The sequence below is a fragment of the Callospermophilus lateralis genome, chromosome 8 (genome assembly GCF_048772815.1).
Source record: "Callospermophilus lateralis isolate mCalLat2 chromosome 8, mCalLat2.hap1, whole genome shotgun sequence".
Taxonomy (NCBI): Eukaryota; Metazoa; Chordata; class Mammalia; order Rodentia; family Sciuridae; genus Callospermophilus; species Callospermophilus lateralis.
The window spans coordinates 90,810,721-90,826,411 of record NC_135312.1 but is presented as its reverse complement, the minus strand read 5'-3'; the positions used below and the strand labels follow the sequence as shown (position 1 = coordinate 90,826,411).

The 15,691-nt window shown below is 37.3% G+C and overlaps 1 protein-coding gene across 4 annotated transcripts in view; it reads right to left on the bottom strand.

Annotated features, from left to right (window-relative positions):
• The window catches only part of Manba (mannosidase beta), a 105,333-nt gene that overhangs the window by 58,388 nt on the left and 31,254 nt on the right, over positions 1 to 15,691 (bottom strand). For all 4 annotated transcript variants that reach the window (XR_013155567.1, XR_013155568.1, XM_076864810.2 and 1 more), the window contains exons 6-7: positions 11,522 to 11,697; positions 10,330 to 10,440 (exon numbers count right to left, since the gene is read on the bottom strand). Coding sequence is in view for 2 of the 4 variants with exons in the window: in XM_076864810.2 (XP_076720925.2) it covers positions 10,330 to 10,440; positions 11,522 to 11,697 (287 nt within the window). In the remaining 2 variants the exon portion in view is untranslated. The remainder of the gene's footprint in view (positions 1 to 10,329; positions 10,441 to 11,521; positions 11,698 to 15,691) is intronic.

Below are 15,691 nucleotides of genomic sequence, written 5' to 3'. Positions count from 1 at the left end.
AGGAGTCTTTATGTACCTGGGCATGACTACATAACTTCAGAGTTCTCCAAATTAACTTCCATGTAGAGTATAACATTTATCAAATGATTAATAATAGAAATGTGCTGAATCCAGACCTACGTCTATATTATGAAAAAAGAGTAACCACACATATGTAAAACTTGGACCAATAAAAGAATTTGGGGGGTGCCGGGGCTGTGGCTCAGCAGTAGAGTGCTCATCTCCCATGTGTGAGGCCCTGGGGTTCCATTCTCAGCCCCACATAAATAAAATAAAGGTATTGTGTCCACCTACAACTAAAAAAATATTTTAAAAAAAGATTTTGGGGGACTATCGATGGCATGGTTTGGAACTACTAATACATAATAATACTAATCCAAATCAAACTATAGTTTACGTGACATGCACCCACTGGCTGCCCACACCTAGGGTGAACTGCTCTTGTGGCCCACCCTGGGGAACACGCTGCCTGTAGCCATTTTGGAAATCTTCAAACTGTTGACAAGGAGAGGATGAAGGAAGGTGTGCTGTGTTGTACACCTTGGCTCCAAATATCATGTCCACCCAAAAACTCAAACTGAGACCTTATTCAGAAACAGCACCGTTGTAGATAAAATTAGTTTAGTTAGAAGGAAGTCATACCAGACTCTAACCCAATGGCTGGTGACCTTCTGAGAAAAGAGAAGAACTTCATGATGACAGAGACAGACTAGAGGAGGTTTCTACAAACCAAGGAATGCCAAGGATTGCTGGCAATGACAAGAAGCAGGAAGAGGCAAGGAGGGTGTTCCTAGAGTCTTTAGAAGAGCTCCAGCTCTGCCAACACTTTGGATTTGGACTTCCAACATTACAGAACTACAAGAGAACACATTCTTGTTGTTTTAAGCTATCCTGTTTGTAATAATTTGTTCTGACAGCCCTAAGAAACTAACATGAAAGGGGACATACTTCACAGTCTCTGCAAACTCTCAATATGGAAACATACCTTGATTATTATGACTTTCACATCATTTGGCTTATGCATCCTAAAGATCTTTAGAGAGCCCAGAGTAGCACTTGGAAAGAAAAAGGAAAAATTCCACTAGAGTTATGTTCTCTTTTTGTGTAAAGTACAAAGACAAAAATGGGAATTTAACAAAGGACTTAAAAATAGAATACTACAGTGATGCAGCCACATAAATGTTTATAGCAGCAGAATTCACAATAGCCAAACTGTGAAACCAACCTAGATACCCTTCAATAGGTGGATGAATAAAGAAACTGTGGTATATATACACAATGGAATATTACTCATCAATAAAAGAGAATAAAATTATGGCATTTGCAGGTAAATGGTTGGAGCTGGAGAATATCATACTAAAGCAAAGTAAGACAATACAAAAAACCAAAGGCTGAATGTTTTCTCTGATAAGTGGGTGCTGATCCACAAGGGGGGGTGGGGAGGAGCATGGGAAGAATGGAGGAACTTTGGATTGGGCAAAGGAGGGGAAGGGAGGAGAAGGGACATGGGGATAGGAAAGACAGTGGAATAAGATGGACATTATTACCCTAGGTACATGTATGATTGCACAGATAGTATGACCCTACTTCATGTATGTACAACCAGACAAGTAAAAAATTGTGCTCTATTTTTGTACAATGGATGGAAGAGCATTCTGCTGTCATGTATAAAAGATTAAAACAAATAAGTTTTTAAAAAATTTTAAATGGGAATTTAAGAAATAAAAAAATGAAGTGAAAAAACTTTTAAAAAAAAGAATAAATCTCAAACTTTTTTCTAATTATAATACCAGTTGGCAATATTTTACTTCTTCTGGCTTGGGAACTGAGAAACACATTATTACATTATTTACTTTCTTACAATAAATTAATAGAAGAATCTTAATACCAGTAAGTGAATATAAACAGCAACTATAAAACAGCAAGTATAAACCACAACTACCCTCTGTTGCTTTTAGCAAAATGAATCACATTATATAGGGAATACTTGAAAGACTCTTATGGAATAAGCTATGGTAAAGACAAATATCAATGAATGGATTCTCTATCTTTCCAGAAAGGCAAACCATAATTGTCATTCAAAAATATTTATGCTATTAACACACATTTCCTAGTCAATCCAGTGCACTCCATGAGTAGGATAAGACAATTTATCTGGACAGAAGTGGCAAAACCAGGCAGTGACGGGCACTTTTTATTCCATCAACCCCATCTCCCATTCCCACTAACACACAAAGCTTTCACTTTTGCTAAAAAAAACCAACTGGGGGTGGGCTAGGGTTGTAGCTCAGTGGTAGAGCACTTGCCTAGCACATGTGAGGCACTGGGTTCAGTCCTCAGCACCACATGAAAAATAAATAGAGTAAAGGTATTATGTCCAGCTCTAAAAATAAAGAAAATAAAGTTATTACATTCATCTACAACTGAAAAATATACACCTTAAAAAAATCAACTGGGCTTCCCAAACTAATAAAGCTGACTTTCCTAGAGTCACATTCTAAGGTTCCCTCATACAACTATGGGTTTGGAAGAATTTATGATATCACAACACTCATGTTTTATTTTTTGTTTGTTTATTAATCTTTAAAGTGCAGGCTGATTTTTTTCCTCATATTACCTTTTTTCATACTTAAACCATTTGCTCCAGAGTCACTTTGTCTTATTCCTTTTTCTGTTGCTATAACAAAATACCTGAAACTGGGTAATTTTGAAAAAAGAGAGGTTTATTCAACTCATGATTCTAGAGGCTGGGAAGTTTAAGATACCACTTGAATCTGGTTGGCTGCTGGAGGAGCCTTTTCACTTGGTGGAGGATATCACAGAATGCTACTTTTTTTTTTCTTTTTTTTTCAGTGCTGGGGACCAATCCCAGGGCCCTGTGCTTGTTAGTCAATTATTCTACCACTGAGCTACACCCCCAGCTCTCTCCTTATAAAACCACTAATGTCTCTGTGGGAGCCCCACCCTCATGACCTCATCTAATCTTAATTACCTCCCAAAGATCCCACCTCCAAGTAGCATTAACATATGAATTTGGGGATTAAGTTTCCAATACTGTGAATTCTAAAGACAAACATGGAAACTATAGCACATTCCTTTCAGCATTAAAAAAAATTTTTTTTCAGTCATCAAAATATTTCCACCATGTCTACAAAGAAATGCAGTCAGCAGTTTCCCCTCTCTAAAGGCCTGCATTCCTTTAATGATCCTAAACATTTATGAGGCACGGGCTGCACCCAAAATTTGTAACTCCCCCAAGGCCTTTTGTCTTACTCAAATGTGCTGCTTGTCTTGTGACCTAGTAAGCAAAACATTAAAACACATGAATCTAACCTCAGTAAAAGAGAAGCAAGCAAGAAAGATAAATTTCAATGAGATAGTTTTTAAATAGGAATATTTTTCCATAAAGCAAGCCTAGGGTACCAATAAACCTGCCAGGAAATAAGAGTAATATAGGTAAGATAAGGAGGGGCTGGTGACAAGAAAGAAGTGTTTAAAGTCCCATCTGACACAGTATCAATTATTGGTGAGCATGTGAGCATGTGGAGCAAAGGTGACTCTCATCCAGCCACTTTGGAAAAATAGTTTGGTGTTATCTATGAAAGCTGACGTGTGCAAGCCCTATAATTAAGCAATTCCCTACTGCCAGCAGAAATGGGGTTGAGGGCATATGTGTGTGTTCCAAGTATTATATTAGTGATGTCCATAACAGCATTACTTCAAATAGCCAAAACTGGAAACAATTCAAATTTCAACAGCAGAATTGTAATAACTATGAATATTATATAGCAATGTAAATAGACAAACTACAGCTACACACAACAAAGTATCTGAATATCATAGACATACTGATGAGTCAATGTAGCCAGACACAACACAATTCGTACTTCATGGTCCTGTGTATATAAAATTTTTAAATGAGCAAAAATAAGCCAGGGCTTGATGTCAGGATAGTGAGACACAGGGAAGCGGGGGCAGCAATGATTATGGAGGCTCACAAAGGGGAACTTCTGAAGTGCTCACGCTATTCTATTTCTTGATTGGAGTGATGGTTACATAAGTGTTTATTTTCTGATAACACATTAAATTTGTCACCTATGTTCTGTGTATTTTTCTGTATATGTGTTCTATGTTACAATAAATAAAACACAAAAAGGAATTCTAGTCTGGCATATAACTATTAGAGAAAGGCTAGAAAAAATAAGACTAAGAAACTCTAGCCAGGACATAAGACACTGAGGCCAAAGATGCAGATGCTGGCTTGCTGAAACACAAGCAAATCTGAAATCATCTGAAAAGATTGGTAAGAAATTGAATTCCCTTGAAGAACCTACCTGAATAGGAACAAAAGTAAGCTAGAGATCATCTCACTTTTACTATGTCTGGCATTAACCTATACTCTATCTTAATTTCAAAAGCACACATTGATCCTAAAACTTGCAAAGATCTTTAACTCCTGTCTCATCCTGGTTTCCTTTATTGGACAATCATGGAATTAGCTGTAGGGAGTCACGAGAGATAATTCAACACAACCTCAACCACCACAGTCAAATGGACAAATGGGCAGATAGACCATGTGAAAATTTCCAATGCAACTGAATATGGACTGTTCCTCAGTCACCACTTTAGTGTCAACACCCTTGGCTACCAGAGCATCTCTCCCATAGACGACATCAATCTCACCTGTTCCTCTCTAAGGTCACTTCCTCTTCCACTGTATCCTACTATCAAAGTATAAAAAAACAAAAGTTATCAGAAAACAAACTAAAGAACTTCCAAGCATCTCCTCAGCTCTTCTTCAAGTTAAATTATCTTACTCCTTTGTCCTTTCTTCTTTTAACACCTGCACCGCTCTCTTCTGAAACTTGTAAGAGCAAAATACAAAACTGACTAAAATGTCCTAGTTAAGGTTTTATAGACCAAATAAAATGTACCTTAAGACTCCTATGTGATTGTTAGAGCTAGATTTTTGAAATCTTACAAAAGAAATACAGGGTATAATGATCAGGATTCTCTTTTAAAGTTTTTCTCATATTCATGTCCCCTGATGAGTCTGCATTGTAAAAATCTGAAAAGCCTAAAGGTGAACAATTTAAATCATAAATTACATAAACTACACAACTACTTTTCTGGTCCCAAGGTGACCTTTGGTTATATGAATTAAAAAAAAAAAAAAGACTCTTACACAATATAGAATTGTTGCTTTTATTTCATTTTAGAAATAAGAAGGTAATTTTAGAAACCATAGCATTTATACCCACAAATCCAGAAGCAAATAAGGTAGAGACATACTGTATAGACTTACTTTTCAAATCAAGCTTCACCTCAAACTTTAAAGAATTGCTCAAAAGTGAGGGATTTAACTAGCAAGTGCACAAGCAGGGTGGGCAGAAGGCCAGGGAAACACTTTCAAACCAGGCCACATACTTAAAATGCCTTGCAAAACACCACTTAACAGCCAGCCTGATGTGTTGCAATCTGAAATCAATAACCTTTCAGAGTAAAGGTATTCTGATTCTCAGAGATTCACGGTCTTCAACCTCAAATGGACCTTCAATGCTGCCTAACAATGCTACCAAGTTACCTCAGCATTTCTGACCTTTTTCAAGAATGCCATCTTAAACCTTTATTTACCTCAAATTTCCAACTTGCCCCAATTAAGCTCAGCAGATAGCATTACAACCTAGTTCCCAGGAGAAGAAAAAAAAAAAGTTATTTGACCAGAATTCCCTAAACATTTTTTCTCAGGTTCACTTTTTCCTCTTATAACTCTGCAGAAAGAACAGTTTGCAAGTCCCACACATAGGAAATAGACTTGAGTGTTCCCAGACACCTTCAAAATTTCCTCCATCTTCAAGTTGTATCCTTTCCTCTATATATGCTATTCTACCTAAACCCCTATTGTAACCAAAACACAGAGCCCGTCATCCCAAAGTGAACCCATCCATGAGTAGGGTGGATGCCGTCCCCTCTTGCCTGATCAAAGACTCTCTCTATTCTCTCCCTATTCTTCAACTATTTTCAGTCTTTCCCTCTTGGCTGGTCCCTTCTCTTCAGGATTTTACACTTGTTGATTTTCATCCCTTTAATGGTGTCCTTTTTAATGTTATAACAACTTTAGACTCAGACAAGTTGCAACAATAGTACAAAAAACTCCTGCATACCCTTCACCAGGAGATCCCATACAAGTTCATCAGTTGTCCCAATAACATAAATTATAACAAAAACACCACACACCACAACTACTAGTTATGCCTCTATAGTTCATTCCCACATGAAATGGTCCTCAGTTTTTCCTTGATATTACCATAAGTTGAAGAGAAATAGATTTAAGAATTTTAGCAAATAGGAATGTCTTGATGTTTCCCTGTAACTAAATTCAGGCTGTCTGCTTTTGGAGGTACAAGCAGAAGTAATGCTGTGTCCTTCATGTGATAGTTTATTGGGTGGACACAATGTCACTTTGTTTCATTGGTGAAAATAATCTTAATTAGTCCAGATAGTAGCTATTAGGTGACTCTGTATTTTTTCTCCATTATAATTATTGAGTGATGCTTTGAGTCTACATCAATATACCATATTTCATACTACTTTTACACTCAAATTTTGGCATCTGTTTATATTTCTTGCATGAATTACTTATGCTACATTGTTGTTAAATGTCTAGTTCTACCATTCCTTCTGCATTTATTAACTGACACTCTTATGAAATGATTTTCCTTTCTTTCCCTCCCATTTGACTCACTTCTTTCTTTACAAAAGTACATACTCAAGGATTTTCAGTATGATTAATGGGTTAAAATCTTTTACAATCATTATTTATTTTAATGTTCAAATTCTCCCAGATTTGGCCAGTAAGACACCAATTTCACCAGTCCTATGTCCTTTTGATGTGTCACATTTCCTGAGTACCTCCTTACTTTCTGGCACAGCACAAGATTTCAGACTCCAGCCCCAGAATCAAACATTTCTTCCAAAGGTCCCTGATTCCTTTTAGAAGACAGTGGTATTCAGAAATCAAGATATGGGAACAAAAATGAAAAATACTGAGGATATAACTCAGTGGTAAAGCACTCCTGGATTCAATCCCTTGTATACACCCTCCAAATACAATAAAAATTAACTTTTGAAATTAAAATAATCATTTTATTGATTATTTTAAGTCAAATTCATCTTTTTAACCTATTACTTGATAATTTTTTTTCCAGTACTGGGGATTGAACCCAGGGCCTCATACATGCTATTAGGCAAGCACTTTACCTGAGCTGCACCCCCAGCCCAATAAACATCATTTTAAGATATTACCATCCCCTAACAACAACAAAAAAAAAGATATGGGAACAAGCTCTGCTCTTTGCTTCTAGAAAGAATGCCACTATTCCCAGGACCTCGGGGAAAGGACTGGGATGTATGTGTATGTGTACAGCAAACCTGGTTTTTCTGAGGAATTTAACTCAAAGAACAGAAATGACATTCATTCACACACATGCATTTACATCTACATTTATTTCTTTATCCACACACATGAAAGGCATGAATTCACACTATTAGTTCCAATTCTAATGCATTCTATATGGACATCACCTTTCTCCATCTGTGAAAACATATCCTGTTACTTCGATATGTTTCCTTATTGTTCAGTCACTGGTATATAACCAATCTCCTGAACCCTAACTGGCTACCATTACAATTCCCAGTAATACCTCTTAAAACGGTAGCCTGTAACCACTGTCCCCATAGTCCTCACTTCAGTCATTCTTTGATTTCCATTCTGGTTAAGGTAACTAGTGATCTCCTTGCTGCCAAACCTAAACGATCTTTCTCAATCTTTTCTAATTTGAACTCTCTTACAACATCTGACATTCTTTAATATTTCCTGCCTCTTAAAACATTCTCTCCCTCTGTCTTCTATAACTCCCTACTCAAATGAGTGACCTCTTTGACCATTCCTTCTTAGAATCCACTATAGGCTTTTGCCTCCTCCCTTCTTTACTTATTATGATCCCCTGGGATTCTGTCCTCTCTATACAGTCCCTTAGGTAGTTCATCCCTTTCAAAAGGGTACAATTATCTCTATTCTGCTATAGTGGGAGTACAGCTCAGTGGTAGAGTGCTTGCTTATCCTAGGCCCTAATGACAAAGAAAAAAATTTTAAAGCAGGTCCACATATTCTATATCCTTAATTCAGATCTAATTCTTAAGCTCCTGACCTGTATAATGAAACACCCATCAAATATTATTCCTTAGGGATCTCCGCCCTGTCCCATCACCCAAAACTGCTTTTCTTTCTGAGTAATTTAACTTAAAGAACATAATTATCTTTCATCAAATAAGAGGTCCAAAACACTCAATTGAACAGCATTCTAAACATTTTTTCTGTCACCCACATCATCAAAGTTAATGAAGTTACCTGTGAAATTCTCTTCCAATTTTATTCCCTTATCAATTCTGTAGAGCAAGAAACTATGACCTTGTTCCTGATTTATCACTATAGTCATTTAACTGGCCTCTGCTCTTGCTATTCTTCCAATCTAAGTGACACAATCTTTGTGAAACACAAGTATGATCATTACCCAACCCCTTCCAAGAATCCTCGCTGCCCTGGGGAAGCACCAATTCCATTACACAGCTAACTAGGCTGTGCATGGTCTTGCCTTAGCCTGCCTTAATGACATCATCTGTTGTCCGTAAACTTCAAGCTTAAACACAGCAGCACCGGAATTTTTCACTACTATAAACACACACTCTCCCTTCAAGTCTCTCTGCTTCTCTTCTACATTGCAAATTCTACTCACCCCTCAGGACATAGATTTTGTCACCTCCAGGGGTCTTCCCAGAATGCCCTGCTCTGTGCTTCCACAGTACTCTAGTTCTCTAAAGTGCTCATCCCCCTTTATTATAACCAGCTTTATCAGAGTCTCAAAGAGAAATGTCTTATACCCAGCTGTATCACCAATACCTAGCATAGTAGCCCAAACACAATAGGTGCTCTAAGACTGAATGAATGAGCCTCAGAAATAAAGAACTCTACAGAAGCCACAGTAAAAGGGCACATTGCACCCACAGATGAATGTGGGGTATGTGGCAACGTACCCTCTTCACTCCTGCTGCTGTGTAATTCAAAGGTTGACATCTTCATATGTAATGAACAACTATGCAACTTTATTAGCCTGAATGAAATAGAATTGTTTACCACAAATACAAGAAGGCAGAAGTCCCTCTTCATTCTCTGTAGCAAGCTGGAATGACTCAATGTTTTTTACATTTTCATGAAGATGACACACAATTAATCATTGTGGGAGAGAACATGTGTCCTCAGCCAAGAGGGTGAGAGTAAGAATGAATGTCAAGTACGTTCTTCTCAGTTATTCTCTGCAGGCATGCACACACAAAAACACACACGTCATACTGTTAAGATTACTGTATGACTTAACAAAATAAAAATAGAAAATGAGCTCCTGAAGGACATATTCCAAATTGTGGTTGGTATCTGGCAGGAAAAGTAACACCAAATGTGAGAGGTGACACCAGAGGGCAACCACTGCCAACTGTAAATGCCAAAGGTTGATGTTGCAGGAAAGAGGAAATCTATGAGCAGGATTAATACTGTTACCACTTGCTATACACTGTGACTGTGATAAAGCCAGATCCAAGTTACCCCATTTTTACCATGCATATTTTACATATAAGGAAATGGCACTTGAAGTGGCTGAGATCTAAAAAATAATAAAGTGCAGCTCTTTCCAATTCTTAGCACTGTATCCTGAACTGGGCAAGACTGAAAAATTAGAAAACTCCAATTAAAACATGTTATTTGGGAAAATGAAAAGAAATGGCAAAAGAAATAAATAGAAATTAAAAATTTTGGCTCTAGAGATTAGGAAATAGGAACAGGAAGAGTTGGGCAAAGAATCCCATTTTTATATGAATCCTCTAGTAATATTTGAGCTTTAAAATTATACATATGTATTACTTGAATATAAAGCACAATTTAAAAGCACAGCAGGAGAGGAACTGGGGTATAGCTCAGTGGTGAATCATTTGCCTAGTACATGTGAAGATCTGAGTTCAATCCTCAGCACCAGGGGGGAGAGGGGGAGAGAGAAATATATAAAAGCACCAAAGGTGACTATTTATTGCCAAAATAATATGTAAAGTCTGATCCATTTAAAATATAAACTTAAATACATATACATAGATGCTTTGGAATGCTGCTACTCTGGAAGAGTTGTAAGTTTTGCTGGTTTCTTCTTTACCTCCAAAGATGTATACTGCTATTTCAATAAGAAATGTCATTTTTCACAGAATATTTTAAAAATATTTACTTACCTTAGCTGATCTTTCAATATTTAAATCTTTATCCAGTTTAAAAAGAATTGTCATGTTGTACCCAGTCTGGTTTCCATGTCCATGAGGCCACCAAGTTTCCACAGGAATAGTCTTTTAAGAAATATAGTAAGTCACTCTAAGAAATGTGGCATATTTTCAGAAAAATAACATGACCAAGAGCATTATGTCAGTTTCTCATATAGTCAAGTACAGGAACTCTAGGTTCTATGCAATACAAGTCTCCCTATCTATATTATGCCAAATCATACCAACCTACTGATAATATTTTTAAAATTAATGTGAGGGTTGGTATTGTGGCTCAGTGGTAGAGCACTCGCCTAGCACGTGCAAGGTGCTGGGTTCGATCCTCAGCACCACATAAAAATAAACAAATAAAATAAAGGTATTGTGCCCAACTATAACTGAAAAAAATATTTTTTAAAAAATCAATGTGCTAGAAGATTAGCACAGATTAACACACCAAAAAGGAAGGGAAAGAACAGAAAAACATGAATGTTCAGAAAAACAACCCCTCCTACCTCTAACTCTCCAGCTGACACTTATCCTACATTCTTAACACACACTTACCCTACATTCTTAACACTTAGACTTGGACTTTGAAGTTAATTGTTCTTTCAAGACAAGAACTAGAAATTATGTGGAGTTCTGACTTTATCTAAATAGTTACGGAATGTGATTTTGCTCCATCTTTTCCAGTTCATATTTATCAATCAGAGAAATAGAAAGTGGGGGAGGGGTAAAATCCATCCCACTCCTGCCAAAGAAAGATCATGAGTTTAGAATTAGAATTCTCCGTATAGAATACGCATCAGCATTCAAAATTATTGACAAGTAACAAAAATACTCACTGCACTTAAAAATGTAGAAAGTATTTTGGATTTAAGATACTGCAAATACTACAGAAAAAAATCCAAATGTAACTGACTTGAGAGGAAAGACTGCCAAATTCATCACATATTTTCCATTTTCTTAATCTTAAAATTAAAAAATATATATATATTCCTTGGTTCATACTCTCACAAAATGTAATAAAAAGGTTTTAAAATAGAGGATAAAATGGGAAGAAAAAAGAAAATAGAATTTTTTTCCTACTTGGACCCTTCTTTCTAACCATTTCTTTTGAACAGCTTTCACTTTCAACCAGGGCTTTGCAGGAAGCACCATCATTCACCTTGTTAATTTTCACAGACAGCTCAACAGTCCTTTTCCCAGGTTGAAGTTTAATGTTGTTTGTCTTCTGTATTTTTAATTCAGGGATGGCTATGATCATTTGACCACCAACTGGAGTTGGGCTGGTGACATCAAAAAATGTCTGTATTTTAAGCTTCCACGTCTGGTCTCTGTTGTCTAAAGCATAAAGAGAAAAATTTTTAAAAAATGTATACAATATGCTAAGCATCATCTCTTCACTTCTCAGGATTCGCTGAAGACCAAAGCAGCTTAAGTAGTCTGCAACAATATCATTTTTAAAAAATCAATAGAAATGTTATTTTGATCTATAGAGCTTAATTCTTCATTCTGAACAATAACCAAAATTTTGTTATTTTATATAGACCTCCACTCTTCCAGAAGCACATGGAAAATTAAGCAATTTAGGTTCACAAAGCACAGTGTTAACCAGTAATTTTTTCAATATTACTAGGTCACTTCTTTTTACTTGCTAACTTAAAAAATGTATAATCTTATTTCTATTTAATCTTATAAATTAAGATCCATGTCTAGAATACACCTTCCTAGCATAGCTCTCCTAGGGTCCATTTTCTAAGGAAAACCTACCATTCATCCTCAGCTCTCCTGAAGTGCATGCAAGAAAATACCAAGAGGAGACAGTACAAGATAAGTTCCAAAGTAGTACTGGGGTTGAGGGTAGGGAAGAAGGACTGTCACATCATCCAGAGTTCCCTACAGTGCTCATCATTCCTAATTACACCAAGCATAGTATCCTCTCCTCATCCTGACACCCGAGCCCCAAATGAGACAGGAACTCCTTACCAAAACAGGAGGACAGGCAAGGGGGGCTTGCCCTCTCTACAACTTGAGGTCCTCCTAAAGGCTCAGATATGTCTTTAGTGATATCCTGGGTCCATGAATAGATATGGTTTATAGTTTGTTCATGTGACTTCAACCAGAAAGTCAACACAGAGGATGGCAGGAAATGTGGTTCTGGCCATTGACTCATGTTAAGTGTTTTCCAAGAGCCAATTCAGTGAGGTTCTTGTAAGGAAGAGAAGGAACGAGGAAGGTAGGGCACCATGTGCCTGACTGATGGGAATTTGTAGAAAGGCTAGGCAGGTTCACAGCCCACAATAATGTGTGCTGTTCATTCACAGATCATTAAGACATCTCTAGTTTGTGTCTAATACATTAGACTTAATTCTTCAAAGAATGTTACTATACTGTCTTCTTTGTAAATATGTGACTGGAAAAAGGAAAGAACAGGGGGTAGGGAACTGCTTTATTCAGCTGTCTAGAAGAAAAAAATATATATGAAACAGAAATTAGAAAAACAAGAAGATGGTTGAGTTACCTTAATACAAGTATATAAACAAGCACCAGGAAGACATGGTTTCAAACTACATAATTTTTAATAATTTTTAAAACAGATACAACTTTTTTTGTTGCCTTTATTTTACTTATTCATTTTTATGTGGTGCCAAGGATTCAACCCAGTGCCTCAAATATGCTTGGCAAGCCCTTTACCACTAAGCTACAATGGCAGCCCCCTCAAACTACATCTTTAGCATTGCTTTAATGATTTTAATAAATCCTCAAGTTTCAATGTCTTCATCTAGCTGTATGATATCTAACTTCAGGGAAAATTGGGATCTTCCACATTTAAACTCTCACTAAGCTGTACTGGTACATCTAGTTCAATGAAAAGAAAGATCCATGGAAAGGCAGAGATAAAAGAATCCGGAGATGTCCTAGTCACTTTGCAGATGAGGTTTTGGAAACCCTGAGGGCAATCCTAACTCAAAGTTTCCTAGGCCAAGGAGAGAACGGGGACCCAGGCCTCCTGACTCCAGTGCTCACGGCTGCCTAATGGGAGCCCCTACTGAAAAGAATGATGCTAGCAGGTACACATTGACAGAAATTTGTATATGAATGATAAGGAAGAATAAAAGCAAAGGGAATCTGCCCTTCAGATTCCAACTCCAAAAAACAAATAAATATATTCCAAGTGAAACAAAGCATTTGGGGGATTAAAACAATAAAACATTACTTTCTTAATGAGCATCTTTGTAAAAAAGTAAGGAAGACTAGAGTCTAGGAGCACAGAGTGTGTCTGACCCTCCACTGAACATATAATTATGTGGTGCCTCAGCTCCTCCACTCCTCAAAATACCATCCTTGCAGCCTAAACTACTGACCAGGGCACAAAAACAGTTATGTGAGCATTTCTGTCAAACCAGTGAAAGAGATTTCTTGAATAGTTACTATCTGTAAAGCTTAACAGACACTATACATTACAAACTAATCCAAAAAGGCAAAACTGCTGTCTCTAACTCTGAAAATGTACTTAGAGAAACAAAACACATCCAAAGGTCACAGTTAAGAACACCAGATGGCATCTGGGGGGTTAAGGACTAGCAGGGAAATGGAAGTTCAGAGGCAGGGAATGTTCAGGTCGGCATGGGAAAAATCTGCAAACGTCTGCTTATGTAAGATGAAAAAGATGCTTCATCTCATTGGAGGAAAAAGCTATTCAAAGACAGCTGCCTTGATTAGCTTCGCCCTGCTGGGCTCCTGCGGCTCCCCCTCTTTGCCTACTCCTTCTTCCTGCATCTTTCATAGGAAACGAAAAGCTACAGGGAAAAAGTAGTCCTGTGCATTTAAAGAAATAGTAATGACACCATACTGAATTGGCCAAGTTGCAGAACGTGTAAATTCAAACATAAGCTATTTTCCTGGACTCCTGCTAGAATTAGAGGGCAGATAGAAGCAGCTGCTTTTTAAAGAGTTATCAGTTGAATTGGCCGAAAGGCAGGCTCACGGTTAGCTACAGCAGCTGTTTTCTTTCCCTTCACCAAACAGCAAGATCTCCCTGCCTACTTAGCAGGACAAAATCCCTGAAAATGAAATCAAGGCAAAAAGACCCAAAGCAAAATCCCCTTCAAAACAAGGAATAGAACAGGAGTATGTTCCAGGGAAGAAAATGTACCTAAGCAAGAAGGCAACTAATAAATCAGAGGAAAGATTATTCAAGCAACCTGACTATCTACCCATACAGTAATTTCAAAGGAGAAGAGTGTTATTTTAGGAAAAAAGTAATTCAGAGATGAATTAAAAAAAATGATTCCAAAGGAATGCATGAAAAAAAAAATGAATGAATGCTTACTAAGTAAGGTACTAAACAAAACCAACAAATCTTTGCTATATTTTAATATTATATTTTCTGTGTTAAGCTATAAGCAAAAGGTAGCAATGCCCTTGAACTAGACCTCTATTGGGCAGGGCGAGGTCCAGCTGAGTGCTGGAGCTCACTCCTGCAATTCAAAGGCTAGGTCATCCATAATGAAGGAGTCCAGAGGCAGTCGTACATTTGGATAGGGCAGGCAAAGTAGAAGTGTCCCATGTATGGGTCAGAGATTCCCAGCCACCCCAACTCAGAAAGAACTACAAAAGCAAGGGAATTCACAGGTTGAAAAACATCTCCATGCTTTCCTAACTGAACAAAAGATTAAATGGCAGAGTATTTCAACAAAAAAAATTATATATTTTAATTTATGTCTATATGACAGTATGAAAAGGTCACAAAATTAGGCAATCATCACTCCCTAATAAATGTATGGCCCAACTGGAACAACTCGCAAGGATAATGAATATCTGTCTGTCTCTTACACACACACAAAAAAACCCACCATCAAACCCAAAGGCCTACATTTTGGCACAGATCATTTTCTCATAAATGTACTAATCTTTAGAATTGAGGCATCCACCTTCCCTGTTACATTCCCCTCTACCTCCCCACATACCTCAGTAACCCAAGTCCAGCCCAGCCTTCCCCTTCCCCTCCCTCAGCACACGGAGTAGGTTTCCCTGCAACACCCAAACCCCATGGAAAAAGATCAACAGAGGTTTGCTGAGTCACACCTGGTCAAAGCATCTGGGCCTCCCTTTTCAATTCCAGTGTGAATCTTTCACTTTTAAAAATACCGAAAATAGGGTTTTTCCTACAAGAGTTACTGCTATTTAAAACCTGATGAGAATATTTCAGGGCTAAGGATGAATCATTTAAATAAATCTCTGCTTCGGGTTTTGAAGAAAGTTATACCAGTGCACTGGTATCTTAAAACCCAGATAAATCTTAGTAGCCCTAAAAACATCAGTGGCTCCTGCT